Source organism: Magnolia sinica, chromosome 15 (assembly GCF_029962835.1).
Source record: "Magnolia sinica isolate HGM2019 chromosome 15, MsV1, whole genome shotgun sequence".
In the NCBI taxonomy this organism is placed as follows: Eukaryota; Viridiplantae; Streptophyta; class Magnoliopsida; order Magnoliales; family Magnoliaceae; genus Magnolia; species Magnolia sinica.
The window spans coordinates 61,715,436-61,732,331 of NC_080587.1; the positions used below are offsets into that span (position 1 = coordinate 61,715,436).

Below are 16,896 nucleotides of genomic sequence, written 5' to 3' on the forward strand. Positions count from 1 at the left end.
CAGCCCTAACTCGGTCCAACTCAACTAGATGCCCAGCTCTAGTTGGAGCTCTACATATGAAGACGGGCCTTTCTGGGCCCAAGCAACAGATCTCTCAAGTGTCATGGCACAGGTGGATTGCATGCTCTACTAAACTTGGGCCACAACCTGGTATGATCGGCAAGATCGTTATCCTAGCCATCAATTCTACGTAGGCCCACTGACCATAGGCTATTTAGCATCATCACAGCCCTGACAGGTGGGGAGTGGGGACCACTCATGACCCATTGATGCTAGCATCATTGCAAAGAACATATGCTCACAATACAAGTAGCATGTATGGTAGAAAGCTCTTTGAATCTTCATTCCTTTAAAAACCACTATAAACTGCACGTGCAATGCACGTGCCAAATGCGGACGTGGACCTGCGTAGAAGGGGGCAATGTGGCACACCTGTGTAAGATATGGACCATTCATCGGGTGGGGCCCACAGTGGCAAGGCAGGAAACCTAACCAGATCTGGTGCACGTGTATGAGAGAAATGGATGGTTAAGAGAAAATGAAATATATATATATATATATATATATATATATATATATATATATGAGTGAGCTAAACAAAACGCACCACACGTGTGGAAGTGGAACGTGTGTGTACGGGATCCAAGGCGTTCATCAGACGGTCGGTATTCAAATCCTATCCTGAAAATCAGGCCGGCCCACTTAGCAGGTCAGGAACACATGCATGGTGAATGCAGACCATTGGCACCCATCTGTCAATTTATCCACTTCTTCTACATTCGTGGCCCACCTAGTAGAGGGACAGGGTACGCTTTTGGGCTAAGGAACATCTACCACCACAGGGACTACCTTTTTATCCCATATCCCACATACTTGTACAAGTTGGCACGTGTGATGTACATTCGTATTTGGTGGAGATGTGATGTGGCATCTTGCCTATGGATGTGGCGCACGCAAGTGCTACTGTAGCTGTCACACGCAGAAGGCTTTACCACATACACGTGTCATGCACCTGAAATCCAAACCATTTAAGTGGTAGGACCCACTGCAGATAGGTTACTTATAGAAAATCACACTTAAATCATAACATAAACTGGTTTATTTATAATCTTTTGTAAAAGAAGAAGTGGTGAACGGTTGAGATTCAACAGAAATAGGTTCATGAATCAGAGATTTTGGATTGCCTAAACATTCTGACTTCGAGTAGATGGCTAAATGTAATGGATCCCACAATTTGGACGGTTTGGATTCGAGATATATAGCCTGTGAATCTCATGTGTGTATGCGCGCGCTCTCTGCATCATTACACCGATGTTAGTATCCTGCAAAGTTAGCAAACCCCGTCCCGTGGATAACTTATCCCCTCTACAGAACACTTCATGTGCCATCTGTGCACACGGGTACAATATCCAATCCATCCGTTAGGTGGGCCCAACCATACAGATGATCTGAGCCAAAAAATTTGAAGTGGATCATGCATTAGGTGGGCCACAATTTTCGAAACAGGCCACGGACTTTAAAAACTCGATAAGTTTCCTTTTACCCACTTGTATATTTAGAAGACCGTCACCTACCTAATAAATATACTGGCCTTCTTTTCTTCTTTTTTTTGGGCGTCTATAAAGTGGGGCCCACCTGATGGATGGCTTGAATCACGTAGCCAGGTGCTATGCTAAGCCACGTGCCAGGTGAGGTCGTGTAGAGGGAATGGCTTGTACACCCACGTGGGGATGGCTTGTACACCCACGTGCGCTCACAAATCGGAGTGGCATCCGGTTCGTCACAGGTTAGGTTTCAGGGAGAGGATTAGGTGGGAGTTACCATTACCACGGGGCCACCTTGATGATGTGCTGTATATCCATGCCGTTATGCCGTTCATCCCTACTTCAAGCTCATTTTAGCACGTGATCTTGTAGCCACTTAACTCTAACTCAAGGCTGATAAGCTAATTGATTTTGAAACGGTGGATGGTCTACCAAACTCTGATCCGGGTTTAAATTCTAAAAACCCTAATCCTAAATCTCTAAATTTAATTTAGTTAGCTTGACCTTAAATCTTAGGAACCTAAAACATTAAAATCTTGAGTTAGCTTGATACGTCAACTTACTAGTCAACTCACTAGTGAAATCACCCAGTCAGTCTACCCAATACAATAACTAAGTCAACTCACCTAGTTAAGTCTAAAACCAAGTTCGAACCCAATCTTAAAAATAAACTTAATTGTGAAAATATGCAAAACTTCAAAACAACAACCTTTATGGCAGAGCTTCCATACACTTAGAAAAGGTTGCTTGCCAAAGTAGGGAGTTTAAATGGGGACCGACGGTAACTAGCTTACCGTCAGCCACGTGGCACTCCTCCTCTTTGGGGTGGCATCACTCAAGCATGTGAAATTTCTATTTTTCATACTCTAAGCGTATAGTTAATGTGTATTTACTCCGATACACATCTCCTTATCTAAAATTACCATTTTACCACATTATCCAACCGATGAGATGATGTCATGTGACAATCTTCAATACTAGCCCTTCAACCACATTTTACCCTCATAGGATTAACAGTAATTACCAAAAAACTAGGTTCGGAGGCTATAAATAGGCCCCACCCTATCTCATTTCAGGTGGGGATTGAGCATCCCTCCTCATCCCTTATGGCCTTAAGCCTAATCATCCCTCCACCAAGGAGAATAAGAGTGAGAGAAAAAGAGAGTCCAGCCCCGGTCTAGCCTAGCCTAGCCAAAGTCTAAAGCTCCTAAGTCATCTAACTTCAAATCTTACCCACTCGATCGAGCTTTGTGATACTACCGTGTAAGCTTCAATCAATTTCTTCAAAGCAGAGCATTATCATCGTGCAATACGCATTCCCTTTCTCAAACCCTTTGCTCAATATATACATTACCATTACATTACATTTCTTTGTTTTCTCTCATTTATTTGGCGAACGCATACTCTACGGCTTGCCGATAAAATCGGAGCAGGTTCACCAGAAACTTTAGCCAGTTAGTCATCATTTTATCACAAACATCAATAAATCATTAAGCATCACATACATGCCATTTCTACATACTTTGTACCCTACACTCGATCGTTTCGAATGTATGTTTTGTGACTTGCTGATATAATTAGATCATATCCATCAGAAATTCGGATTAATCACTCATCATTGCCATTACATTTTTTTCATGCGAGAAATAATCTTATTTCTCATAAATGAGGAGGATCTTGTGAAGTAAAGACCATACATCTGTACGGGTAAAGTGGGTGCCTAACAACTTCCATATTTGTAATTGTGGTCCCTTACTCGAAATATTTAGAACACAAACTTACGAATCATCTTAGGGTTAAGAATCTTTGGGTTCTTAATCCTAATCATTTCTACAGGGTTTAATTGACTATGGGATCGTAATAATTGGTTAGTGGCGACTCTGATCAAATGTAACACTATTTTTATCCTCAAACGAAAGCCTTCAAATGAGGCAACCAGTGAAAGAGAGAATCGATCTCCTATCATTGGGAAATCTTCACTCCAGCGTCAATAGGTCCCAAAAATTTAAGACTTCGCTGGTTAGCTGTAAATGTATAAAAAGTATGATAAATAAATAATGACGGCTCACTAAACTTGCAAGAGCAAAAGATGTTGACTTGTTCGGATTTTGAAAAGTTTGTTAACTATGTGAGCCCTACTATAATGTATGTATTTCATTGGCGTCATCTATTCATTTTTTTCAAATCATTTCAGGGCATGGGCTAAATTATGAGGTAGGTCCCAAAACTTTCATATCTCCCAGGAAGTTTCCAATGATAAACCTTCAATCCTCGTTATTCTCCGCAAGGTGGTCCGCAAGAGATTTGAAAGGCCCGTACCCTTAAAAAATATGAAAAAAAATATAAAAATAAAATTAAAAAAAGAATAAACAATGTGGATGGATATAGCAAAATTATATCATGGTGGATCTCCCTGATATAAAGCTGAGCTTTGCTCAATTTTTAAGAAAAAATTATTATGATAAGCCAAACATGGAGCACTCACCATAATTACCTATTTACAATGGCTTACGTGCATTTACAGCTGACCATAATTGAGGGAGACACATGGGAGGTAACTAGTATGCTCTGTGGGGCCCACTATGATGTTTGTGTCTTATCCACACTGTCAATCTATTTTTCCAGCTTATTTAGAGTACAAGATCAAAATTAAAGCATATGCAAAGCTCAAGTAGACCACACCAGACAAAACAAAAAAAAAAAAAACTGAGAAATGAGTGACCACCATTGAAAACTTCTTGAGGCCACAGAAGTTTTGGATCAAGATGATATTTTTGCTTTCCCTTCATCCATGTACGTGTGACCTTATGAACGGGTAGATGATAAATAAAAATCACTATAGACTCTAGGAAGGTTTCAACGGTAGATATCATTATATCCACTGTTTCCGGTGGTGTGGTCTATCTTAGCATTCGATATGCTTCAATTTTGGTCCCATACCCTAAATGAGATGGAAAAATGGATGGACCGCGTGGATAAGACACATACATCGCATATTTAGTACTTGAGACCAAAAGTGAGTAGTGTACAAGACTAAGTGGGCCGAAGTAAAGGAAAAGGTAAGGAAATCTCTACCGTTGAAACCTCCCTGGCGTCAACAGTTATGTTGACATGCCATCCATACCGTTCATAACGTCGTTCCTACTGAGATGAATTGAAAACATAAATATAAGACTCATTCAAAACTTCTGTGGCCCCACGAATATTTAAACAATAGACGTTCAATCCTCACGTTTTCTGCTCACTTGAGTCTTAGATCCGTCTCATTTTTGGCTTCATACCTAAAATGAGTTTTTAAAAAAAAAACAGATGAACGGTGTGGATTTCTCACAATCATCACGGTGGGCCCATATAAGTTTCGAAATCCGCGTCCCAAACAGTTGTGTATTGCGAATTTGCGTGGACACCACTGCATCGTGAGCTGCGTACGGACGCGGATTTCCTGCTAAAGCCACTCACGGGAAGTTCTTGCGCTCGAAACTTAGGTGGGCCCGCGGTGATGTTTGTGAGAAATCAACCCCGTCCATCCGCTTTTTGAGCTCATTTTAGGGCGTGGAGCCAAAAGTTAGCCGGATCTAAGTAGGATTGAACGTCCACAGTTGAAATACTCATGGGGCCACATAAGTGTTGAATCATGGTAATATTTTTGTTTTCAGTTCATCCCAATCGGAATGACGTTATGAACGGTATGGATGGCATGTAAACATAACTGTTGACCCCAGGAAAGTTTCAACGGTTGGAATTTCCTTACCCACCTTTTCCTTTAATGCGGTCCAGTTGAGTCATGGATCCTGATCAATTTTTGTCTCAAGGCCTAAATTAAACTCACAAAACGGATGAACGGGATAGATTTCTCGCAAACATCAGGGTGGAGCCCACTTAGGTTTCCAGCGCAGGAACATGAAATCCGCGTTCTTCTGTCTTTTAGTTTAAACACCAATCGTCATTTCACGAATACTAATCCACTTTTGCTGATCTCACCAAGGGGCACACGCCGTTCATATCTTAGGCCCCATTTTTTAATACAGAATATATGATCCTAACCATCCAATTACTGGCATGAATGGTGAATAAAAAAAAAAAAAAAAGTGGTCTCGATCAAAACTCAATGGACAATTCGGATGGTTGAGAATGTCCAATCAGTTTGCGCTATGCCCGAAGTGGGCCATGATGTACAGCTGAGGTTTATTGTCCTGAAGCGAGATGAATCCGAGTCAGGTCTTTTATCCTGGATGCAGAATTGCCTACCATAATTGTTGTAGAGAGCCTATGAAACGAAAAGGGTCTGTAGGACCCACCGTGATGTCTGCATGGCATCCACTCCGTCCATCAGCTCCAGATCATGTCAGGGCGTGAGCTAAAAAAAAATCAGCCAGGTAAAAACTTAAGTGGACCACACCACAAGAAAAATTGGAGATGGATGGCCCACAACTGAAACCTTTTCGGGCCCACCCAGCTCAAAGGATGCAAAGGAGCCCACACCTTGGAACAGAGAAGAGCATACACCGTGGCCCACTAAAGTTTTGGATATAGATGATATTTGTATTTTCCCTTCATCATGGTGGGACCCACGTTGAGAACGGATTGGATGGCATATAAACATCACGGTGTCCTAATGGAAGGTCATGATAGTGATCATTATGGCGTGGCCCACTTGAACTTCGGATCTGTCTGACCTTTGGTATTACCTCCTATCATGAGCTGGCACAACCAATGGACGGAGTGGATGATACGTATACATCATCGTGGGACACCAATCCATGCATGAAAAAGGGATGTTAGAGGCAGACATGATCAAGCAGCAGTCAGACAATATCTCGTGGCCCACTTAAGAATGACCAGACGGTAGTGGGAAATGCGCCATTCTCAATCCACCCTGACTCAGCTGTCACTCCTAAACCAGTGGAAGAAAAAGCGCACATCGGGTCAGTCGCGACACGTCTTGTCTAATACGTCGTCGCTGGACGTGGCCCACATGACTGCACGGTCGAATGATCCGGACCACGTTCATATGTTGTACGAACCGTTGGATTGGCGGTAGTTTAACAATTACGCGTATATATGATACTGAAAACCCAATTAGAGGCATTCAAACGTACGGTTCGATTTTGAAAAAGAAAAACGAGTAAATGTTCCATGGTTCAAAGATCAAGAGGTGGGCCCCACCCTTACCATGGGGCATACCATGGCAAAAATACTCTAATCAGATTAATACAATGTAATTTTATCTTTGATTGAAATCTGAGAATCTGGTTGGATCGCGACCGCTGACAAAGAAGCTTGGGGACCAAAATAAGAACGCGGATTAGATATTGACAGGTTGTGTAGCGAGTCCGCTGCTGAAGTGACGTCACTAAGTTATGTGGGCCCCACTATGATGTATGTGTTGTATCCACTCCGCCCATACATTTGGAGATATCATTTTAGGGCGGGAGCCAAAGAATGAGGCAGATAAAAATCTATAGTGGACCCCACCATGGAAAACAATAGGGAGAGTGATTCCCACCGTTGAAACTATCCTAAGGCCCACCATAATGTTTATTTGAAATCCAACCTGTTCAAAAGTTTAAAAAGACATGAAATAAGGGAAAACATAAATATCAGCTTGATCTGAAACTTTTGTGTCCTTTAGGGCTTGTTTGGCCGACTGGATTGAATGGGATTAAGATGGATGGAATCAATTTCAAAGGGGTGTTTGGCGCACGGTATTAGATGGAATTGGGTAGGATAGAATTGCATTTGGTCTATGCAATTCCATCCATCATTTGGAAAGGCTGGGATTAGGTGGGATGGAATTTCATTTAGTCCCATAGAATTACATTTAGTCCCGTGCCAAATTTCCGTGGATTTTAAAATCCACGGTAAATGTGGGCCCCACATTGATGCATGTATTTATCCATACCATCCATCCATATATACCATTTATATGTGACATTCGGGCTATAAATGTATACAAGGGAATAACATCTGTTTTGAATTGGGTTTATTTATTACAATTCCACAGTCCACCAAACATGATTTTGCTTAGTTCTCATAGTAAAAATTTTATCCCAAACATGAAATTTGATGGTTACAATACCACGATATTTCTATACATGCAATCATTGTGCAATAATGATGTTAATCCTATCTAATACAATTCAATACTATTCAATTCCTTGTGCCAAACATGCCCTAAGGTAATGATGGTGACGTAAGTGGATTGGTTTAAGATCCATGGGTTTGCTATGTCTCGGGACAAGTTCACCGGGTTTGTTTGGCACGGTTGGCATATCATATCCCAGGATTTTACCTTCCAATTCCTTCCACGCTCCAGGCCTAATTGAACGGGATTAGGAAGGATGAAATCAATTTTAAGGCAACGATGGTGATGTCAGTGGATTAGTTTAACATCCGTGGGTTTGCTATATCCGGGACAAGTACACCGGGTCTGTTTGGCATGTTTGGCATATCCCTAGATTTTACCATCCTATCCCTTCTCATCCCTTCTAATGCAACTGGCCAAACAGGCCTTTGGAAGTTTTTAATAGTGGGTGTCACTGTCCATACTGTTTCCTGTGCTGGGGTCCACTGGAGCTTTGGATTTAACTCATTCTTTAGATATTGCCCTGAAATGATCTCTCCAAATGGATGGAGGGCGTTGATACAAAACATACATCAGGGTGGGGGCCTACGGAATTTGGTGACGTCACTTCATTGGCCAGTTTGGCTACTCGACCTCTCACTATCTAATCCGCGCTCCCAAGATAATGGGTGGAGTCCTCTTCCACGTCTCTATACTAATCAGGACCACACACTTTCTGGACTCAGCACATGTGATGACTGAAGAAAACGTGAGCCGGAGCCCTATCGTGTAGGTGATCACACCAAGTGGACCATGCTGGCCTGTCTGCTCTATCTACGGCTATGGTTATGATCCTTTTTTTCAAACTGTGTGATCAATGTGTGGATAATAAAAACGAACGGTCTAGATCAGTTATAATGAAAATGGTCCAACAAAAATTCGGACCATTTATAATGTGAGGCCCATGTTGGATTATACAACTCACAAGAATAGCCCTGTGTGGCTAGGGCTTACCTATATTGGTCTGAGGAAAGGCCCAGCACCGGCAGACCCGGCTAGAATCAGGTCCCCCAGTCATCAATTGGGTTTTTTTTTTTTTTAACACACGCACACACACCCCCACAGACTCACGTGGGTGGAATTTTACCAGCTATGGGTCCTCGAACCCTTGACCGGAAGTTGAAACCCCTGGGAGTCTACCACCCGGGCAAGAGCAAGGACCCGTCATCAATTGGGTTACTGATAAACAATTGAAATAGACGATTGAGAGATACTTGTGAGCAGTTCCATCCAGCATGAATGTATCTTATATTTCAATGATCAGAATTATTTATACGATTATACTCAACATGAATGGATGGAAGAGAAAGCTTCAAAAGTTCTGATTATTTTAAGCATTTGATCATTTCATTTTTTTAACTCGGAATCTTAGAACCTGGTGGACGCAGATTTGATACTGAGTAGAGAGACTTGCTACTGAAGTGAGGTCACCAAATTCTGTGGACCACATATATTTGTGGTATTCACAACGTCCATCCATTTGGAGATATTATTTTAACGCATGAATCAAAGAATGAAGCAGATCCAAAGCTTTACTGGACTCCACCACAGAAAACAGCGGAATATTGATGCCCACACAAATATAGGCTCATCGAAAACTTTTCTGGCATTTAGAAGTTTTTAACGGTGGCATCATTCTCCCCACTGTTTTCTGTGGTCGGTCCATTGGAGCTTTGGATGTGACTCATTCTTTGAATCTTACCCTAAAATGATCTCTCCGAATGGTTGGACGGCGTGGCTACAAAACATACATCATGGTGGGGCCACAGATGCTGCTACTCAACCTGTGAGTGGCTCAATCTGCGTCCCTGTCAGGCGGCTTTTTTATTCTTTTATATTTTACCCCCTCACATGGGCACTCAAGTCCATAACCTCGGTGTTAAAAGCTGGCAGAGTCTACCGCTAAGGTATGATTAGGAACCCAGACCGTAATGTCTTGCAGCCTGTTAAGTGATTTGTTCTATTTTTTACAAAATTTGGCCAAACGAGTTACTTTAAGGCCAATATATCCAAAGAAGGCTAGGGGGCTCGGCGCTTGGTTGCACCAAATTTTATGAAATATCATGATATTTGGCACCACCAAATGCAACCTACGACTCACATTTTGTACTGTGGTTACTTGTAAGCAGCGCTACAGCAATTCTCTTGAAAGCCATTCAGTGAGTGGCCCACAAATAGCCATGCCTATCTTCACTCTTCCATATTTGATGGGATAGAAAATTGTATGCAGCAGAAAAAAAATTAAAAAAAAAATAATAATAATAATCCTATTGACCCTCCGTGATATTTGTATAAAATTCATTTTATACATCGGTTGTGCCGGCTCATGTTAGGATGTCATCTCAAAGATCAAGTTAATCCAAAACTTAGGTGGGCCACACTTAAGAAAGAGTGAGAATGAGGATAGGACACACCCCATTTATAACCCCCAAGGGACCACATGGAGTTTTGGATTAGGCTGATATTTGGTTCATCTCTTCATCTTCGATGTACTCCCCTTATCCCCTTATAAGGGGTAGGGCATCATATAAACATCAAGTTGAGCCTTAGAAAAGTTGCACTAGTAGGTTTTCCAATTCCCTAGAGTGTGGCCCACCTGAGTAACTGGTTTTATATGTCATGATGGATGGAGTGGATTTTGCACCAGCATCAAGAGAGGCGCAAACCTTTCTATTGGATGCACTTCTATTCCACTAAAGGAGGGGAGGGACACATGCCACTACTAGGGGGCGAATCACCTTAAGAAAATTTTGTAGTGCTTGAAATCAAGAAATAGATGAATAAATGCTATATCATGTTGAATCTTAAATTCTGATTCTTATAAGTATTTGTGCTACTTTATGATGCATATAGGACTTAACTATGGATCGTACAATTCAAATTACTTAATTTTCAATTTGAATGGACATGGAAATGTTGGGGCCTAATTGCATAGTGAATTACGACAATGTTATAATGCAAAAGTGCTATAATTAGGAATTTATAATGCCTGTTTAAATAAGTAATTCGATACGTAAATTCAATGGTCAAATGCATATGTAATAGAAGACAAATAAAACTATTGTGAAAAAATTCAAATTGGTCTCTCACACAGAAAGAACGACTATCTAACTACAAGTATTATGCCTCCAAGCTGAGGTAAACCCCGAGCTGGGGTGACCGAAGTCCAAGCCAAAGGGCCATTGACAAGCCGATGAGCTGGGCTATTAGAGGACAGGATTCAAAGATGGGACGAGCAACTCCTTTAACTTTGAGAGGAGCCGCTGAGCTAAGCTGTCAAAGTGTGAAGCACGATAGGAGAGGATTCACCCTATTAAACATGTCTACAACATGGGTAAGAAACCTGAGAGGACGGAACTCGAGCCCTGAGCTCTCCAGCATCCCAAGCTGACTAGGTCGACCATTGCCAGAAAGGTAGTATGAGAAATCTAGAGGGAATCTCACAGAGAAGCATTTGGCCTGATCTCGGGTGAAAATCACTCCGACATATCTGGAACAAGAATCCCGTTAGAATGAGACTCTCTAGCGTATCACATTAAAATATGCAACCCCCTAAAACTAGGGGTGTCCACTAACCAAGTTAGCTCAGTTTGCTCGCTCAACTCAACTAGAAAAAGCTCGATTTGACTCAGTTCAAAGCTGAGTTCAAGCTGATTTTTTTGAGCTCAAAAAACTTTTCAAACCGAGTTTGAGCTTGCCCAAGCTCAACTTGACTCGGATCAAACCCCAACTCGAATCAAACTAGTTCGGTGATTCAGTTACTTTGATATTAATGCTACCCACCAAGTGTTTGATGAAATGACTTAATGAAGTGTCGGCTAGTGGCAAGGAAGGTATGTATATGAAACAAATATCATTTTTTCTTGATTTTGATGTTGTCTAGAAGGTGTTTGATGAAATACTTATAAACAGCTACTGCTGTTTTACATACAATGAGAAATTGAAAGTGCACAGCACGTGTTTGTGAAAATGCCACAAAGGCTCGATTTTGGCTCTAACTCAGCTCGAATTGACTCGGGCTACTGACTGAACCGAGTCGAGCTGGCCAATTAGGCTCGAAGACCAAGCCAAGCCGAATTCGAACTGTGGTTGGCTAGTGGCCGAGCCAAGTCGAGCTGAGGCCAGCTTGACTCAATGTTCACCCCTACCTAAAACTCTATATATACAACTACCCTAAACGAAAAGGAGGTAAGATCGAAAATCATGGTCTTCATCGATTCAGATCATCAGCAGGCTTGACTTGGGCATCACAGCACCCCCTCCCCAACTGTCCATTCTTTCCTTGTCATTTGCAGATCCATTGGAGGGCACGGTTCTTCTTTAACCTATATTTGTTGGGTAGAATCTAGTGATAACAAAATGTATTTTTAATCATTATAAATTTATAATACATTGCAGTAAAAATCTCTTATTCAAACACAAAAATTAGTGTTTTTTTTTTTTTTCTGCTGGAAACAAGTATTGTAATTTATAATCAGTGTACTTTTACAGTTCATTGCAATTGTAATTCACCATCTAAATAAGCTAGTAAAAATTAAAAGATATAAAGCAGCTCTTAATAGTACCGTTATTATATCTAATAAAATAAACTAGATTCATTATATAAGATATGACTGTGAAAAGGAGGAGAAACCAAGTGATAAGAAAAATTCCCCCTACATATATAAGAGCCTAAATAAGAGCGGCCCCCCCATGGCATCAGGTAACGGCATCAGGTAACTATACATGAAGGAAAAATTGTGCGGCATGTGCTCATAAATGTTCCAAGAATTCTACCCTATATCTAACCCATGACCCATTACCCCATGGTCCAACCCTGACCCCCTTAAATTTCACCTAGCGACGGGTCTGACCTGATCTGGCCCATTTACTCGCAACCAGGCCGTGCTCAATTGGCCCAATTGCACTTGCTTGCTAAGTTGCCCTTGCCTCTGATTCCTTAACCCTAAGAGCCCTGCCCAAGCCAATGCACTACTATTATTATTTTCTAAACCTAAAATCACTTGCCTTTCTAGCCTAACAGACTGGATTTTTTCATTAACCTTACAGAATTCCTAGCCAATATTACTTTGCATTGGCAGGTTTTAATTGGGTATTCAGTATTCTGTCCCAATCTAACCCAACATGGCATGTTGGGTCCCTACTCATGGCTCATGATAGATAAGGTACATTTCAACATTGAGGTCATGGGTTCGAGTGCCCATGTGATGTGTGTGGGCGTGAGCGTGTGTGAGGAAAAAAGAAAAAAGAAACCAACATGGTCTACCCAAGTTAGATTAAAAAATGAAACATGTTGGTCAGCCCCACCAAATTATATTAAATTTGGGTCCCTACTCATGGCTTAGTCATAGACTCACAAGAGTTTCAACACTATGGTCATGAGTTCAAGTACCCATTGCAATATGTGTGGGTATTTATTTTTTTTAACACACGCGCTCACACCCCACACACACCCATGCACTCACACCACAGTGGGATTTCCCACAATGGGTACTTGAACCCATGAACTCCTATTGAAATGGCGGCCTCAATGTTGAAATGCACCTTATCTAATTAGTGGATGCAAATGGGGCGCTTGTCACTTGTGTTTCCCTACTTCTCATTTATTATTATACTTTGGGTTCTGGGTGGGTCATGTTGGGTAAGGTATGTAAAAAGAAATTAAATTTGTTTGTAATATTTGTTTTCATTTATATCATTATATATTCTTCTATAAATTTACAATAGATGAACATCTCCTTATCTTCACATTTTAAAGTAACTTTCTCAAAGACTCTCTACTGTATACCCACACTGTTCATCTGTTTTGCCAGCTTATTTTAGGGAATGAGCGAAAAATGAAGCAGATTCAAATCTCAGGACCACACCACAGTTAACAGTGGTGATTGACCATTAAAAACTTCTTGCGAGCTACAAAAGTACCTTTGGATCGAGCTGATGGTTGTTTTTCTCCCTTCATCCAGGTCCATGTGACCTTGTCAACAGGTTGGATGGCAATTGGCAAGTAAACATTACGGTGGGCATTAACGTGCGCCATAGGAAGTTTTTGATGGTGGGAATCACCACTGCTTCCTAAGGTGTGGTCCACCTGAGATTTGAATCTGACTAAATTATAATATCCCTAAAGAACGTGTCTTTGGAAAAGGAATATGCACTTGAGAGCCCGTTGAAGTTGAATCTTAATAATATGATACAACGTTGTATGCTTATGTTTTTAAATTATTTGAAATGAGGTACTTAGGTGGCCCGACAGCTCATCCGAACCAATGACCCCAACCTAGCTTTTGACCAAGCTTCGACCCACTAGGTTAGCTTGTGGGTTGGGCTTGGTCCTAACGTGCATGGCTGAATTATTTTTTAGGTCGGCTTTGGGCTCAAGCCATTTTCGCCCGACCTGACCTGACTTTATATATACTTACACATGTTTTATTCCACAAATATGCCATCCAAATCCTTGGTTAGGCTACCCAATTTATCTCGACCGTACACCCTTAGTTGCATTCCTTTGAAATGTCTATTGTTTTGTGCATGTAACAGACATATTAGAAGAATTCAAGAGGCCAGGCAGGTCTGGTCAGAAGCTGGGCAACCTAGCCCGCTATTCGCGGCCCATGTCAGGCTTGAGACAAGCTCGGGCCTTGGGTCCTAAGTGTCAGGGCAGCGGCCCGGCCCAATCCCAGCCTCGACTACCTTATTAATTTTTCTTTTTTTAATAGGACCACCTAACAATGTATGTGGAGCATCTAGTCAGGGGCCTCCTGCTTTTATTTCCTCGCTCATCTCAGGAATCATTTTCATATGATGATCCTAACCATTCTAACAATTTTCACCAAAATGGATGGTCCAGATGATTAACAACACTGTCTGATTATGGATCTAGACCATCCAACATGAAGGCACTACCCTTGGTTCCCCGTTTCTTGTGAAGTCACTTTAATTTAATGCTCTTAGTGAGAATCTACCAATGGCCAAACTGTCCAAATCATTTTTCGACAAAAACCATCTAATCATGGATCTGGACCAAACATCTTCTACAACCCACCTCTATTCCCATGTTCCTCCAAGAATTGACTTTGATCCCACGACGCTAGTCGTATGATCAAGGCCAACAAAATGACCTGCCTGAAATAATTTATAGTAAAAACGGCCTGTAATGGATGGGAATATCTAGTAGGCCCCACCTCTTATAAATACTCTATGAAAATTAGCAAAAGACTAGCCATCCGATTCAATTAATCTAGTAAAATGAACATTCTAGATCACATACAGTAAAGTCTGATCATGGATCTAAATCGCCCATTCCTCCAAGAATCTGATCTCATGATCCTAACCATGCAATCAATAGCCAACAAAATGGACGATCAAGATATGGCAAGAAAATTTCGATAATGGATATAAACCACCCATTATGTGGGCCCCAGCACTTATTCTGGAATCACTTTCATCTGACGTAAAGGATTGATCATGTATCTAGACCACATCCCTCATTGAGGCTCACCTATGATCCCCCCTGCATCTTAAGGATCATCACAACCATCCAATCATTGGCCAACAAAACAAAGTCCAAATCACTGAACCCCAACATTGGGCTTCTTACACAGGCGATGTGAATTGCATTTTAGCATGATTTTGCAGCATTTGCAGGGTTTAAGAGCTTTGATTATCATGAAACTTTTCTTCTTCATAAAACGCAAAGAGAAAAGCCAGATAATCAATTAGGATGGAATCTGACACTGCAAAAATGTTATAAATCGATATGGATCAAGCAGCCCAAAAGACGGTCGTTTTCTCCAGTCTTCCCCATATCCAGCACATCTGACAATTAGTGGCAATTGCAATAGAAAGCAATCATTATCACAAATGAATGTAACAGAGAAACAATGACCAAATTGCAATTAGCTATGCAAAACAGAATTTGGACAGTTTACAAAATGTACACATAATATCATTCATTCCCTGCTCTCGCTGCCTTATTAAGATTGTTAAAAACAGCTAAACGATGAAAATGAAAAGAAAGAGAAAAAACTGAACCCAACTGAATCCCCTCTTTCCCCTTGTATGCTCATATGGTTTACAAATAAAAAACAAAAACCACATGAGCAAACCATGTCTCTTGTGTGAAAGAAAAATGAATAGCTTACCAATTGCTTCAGCTAAAAAATCCCATCAGCCCCTACCTCTCCCCCCACCACCAGAATAAAACAAAAACCAAAAAAAAAAAAAAGTGTAGCACAAACCAACCACTAAGATTTACAATTTTACATACACCGAATCTCTTATAGTGTGCATTTTATATTGATCACGTACGTACCCCTTTATAGGTGCTGAAACCAGTGGCAAGTAGCCCAAAACAGAGACCGGAATAAGCACACCCCTACGTCAATGTTGTCATTGACCCGAACCTCTCCTCGAAGATCTGGAAGTGGTCCGGCTTATGTCTGGCACAGTTGAGGGACGGCATAATTCTTCTGGTCTTTGTGACTCCTGCATATTAAAGCTGTCAATCTCACCACTCCCACACTAAGGTCTACAAGAGGCTAATTAACTTCAGTAGCATCATCAAGTATCAAAATGTTCTCCTTGAAAGATCTAATGTTTGGAAAGCTGACAAGTGGGCAGACATTCCAGGCTGCGGATAGGCGGGCCCCACCTTGTACAAAATACAACATTGACCAAAGATCAGGCCAACCAACTCATTTGGTGAACCGCACATGTAAAAGAATGGAATGTTTTTTTATTTTGCCATAAAAAAATAAACAGTCCATTCTTTTACATGTGTGGTCCATTCTTTTTATTTTGCCATAAATAAATAAACAGTCCATTCTTTTACATGCGTGGTCCATACTTTTTTATTTTGCCATAAATAAATAAACAGTCCATTCTTTTACATGTGTGGTCCATTCTTTTATTTATTTTACTTATTTTGCCAGACTCTGTGACTTGATAATTACATGCTGCATGTGGTAGTTTTGTGCTCTCATTGCTAGTCTCAAGCCTGGTAAAGGAGACTGGTTGTGTCAGGTCAGCAGCCCGCTTGCCCTAACTTTCATCATGAATCCTGACAATACGACATTCCAATCTCATGCTAGGGCATTCCCTGTACACAATGCCTCTGCATTGGAACCCAGTGTAGTGAAAAATGGGCAAGGTTTGGCAGGGTGTTCCCCAGAAACAATGTGTGATGACCTATTGTCTAACTGAAGTTATGGCCCTTGGAGTGGAATGGCT

The 16,896-nt window shown here is 41.2% G+C and overlaps 1 protein-coding gene across 2 annotated transcripts in view; it reads right to left on the reverse strand.

Annotated features, from left to right (window-relative positions):
• Positions 1 to 15,535: 15,535 nt before the first annotated feature.
• LOC131228155 (protein VAC14 homolog) overlaps positions 15,536 to 16,896 on the reverse strand; it is a 41,955-nt gene continuing 40,594 nt past the window's right edge. Inside the window, exon 20 of one of the 2 annotated variants that reach the window (XM_058223985.1) lies at positions 15,536 to 16,152. In XM_058223985.1, the coding sequence (XP_058079968.1) occupies positions 16,057 to 16,152 (96 nt within the window). In that variant the 3' untranslated portion in view covers positions 15,536 to 16,056. The other variant, XM_058223986.1, reaches the window with a different exon arrangement.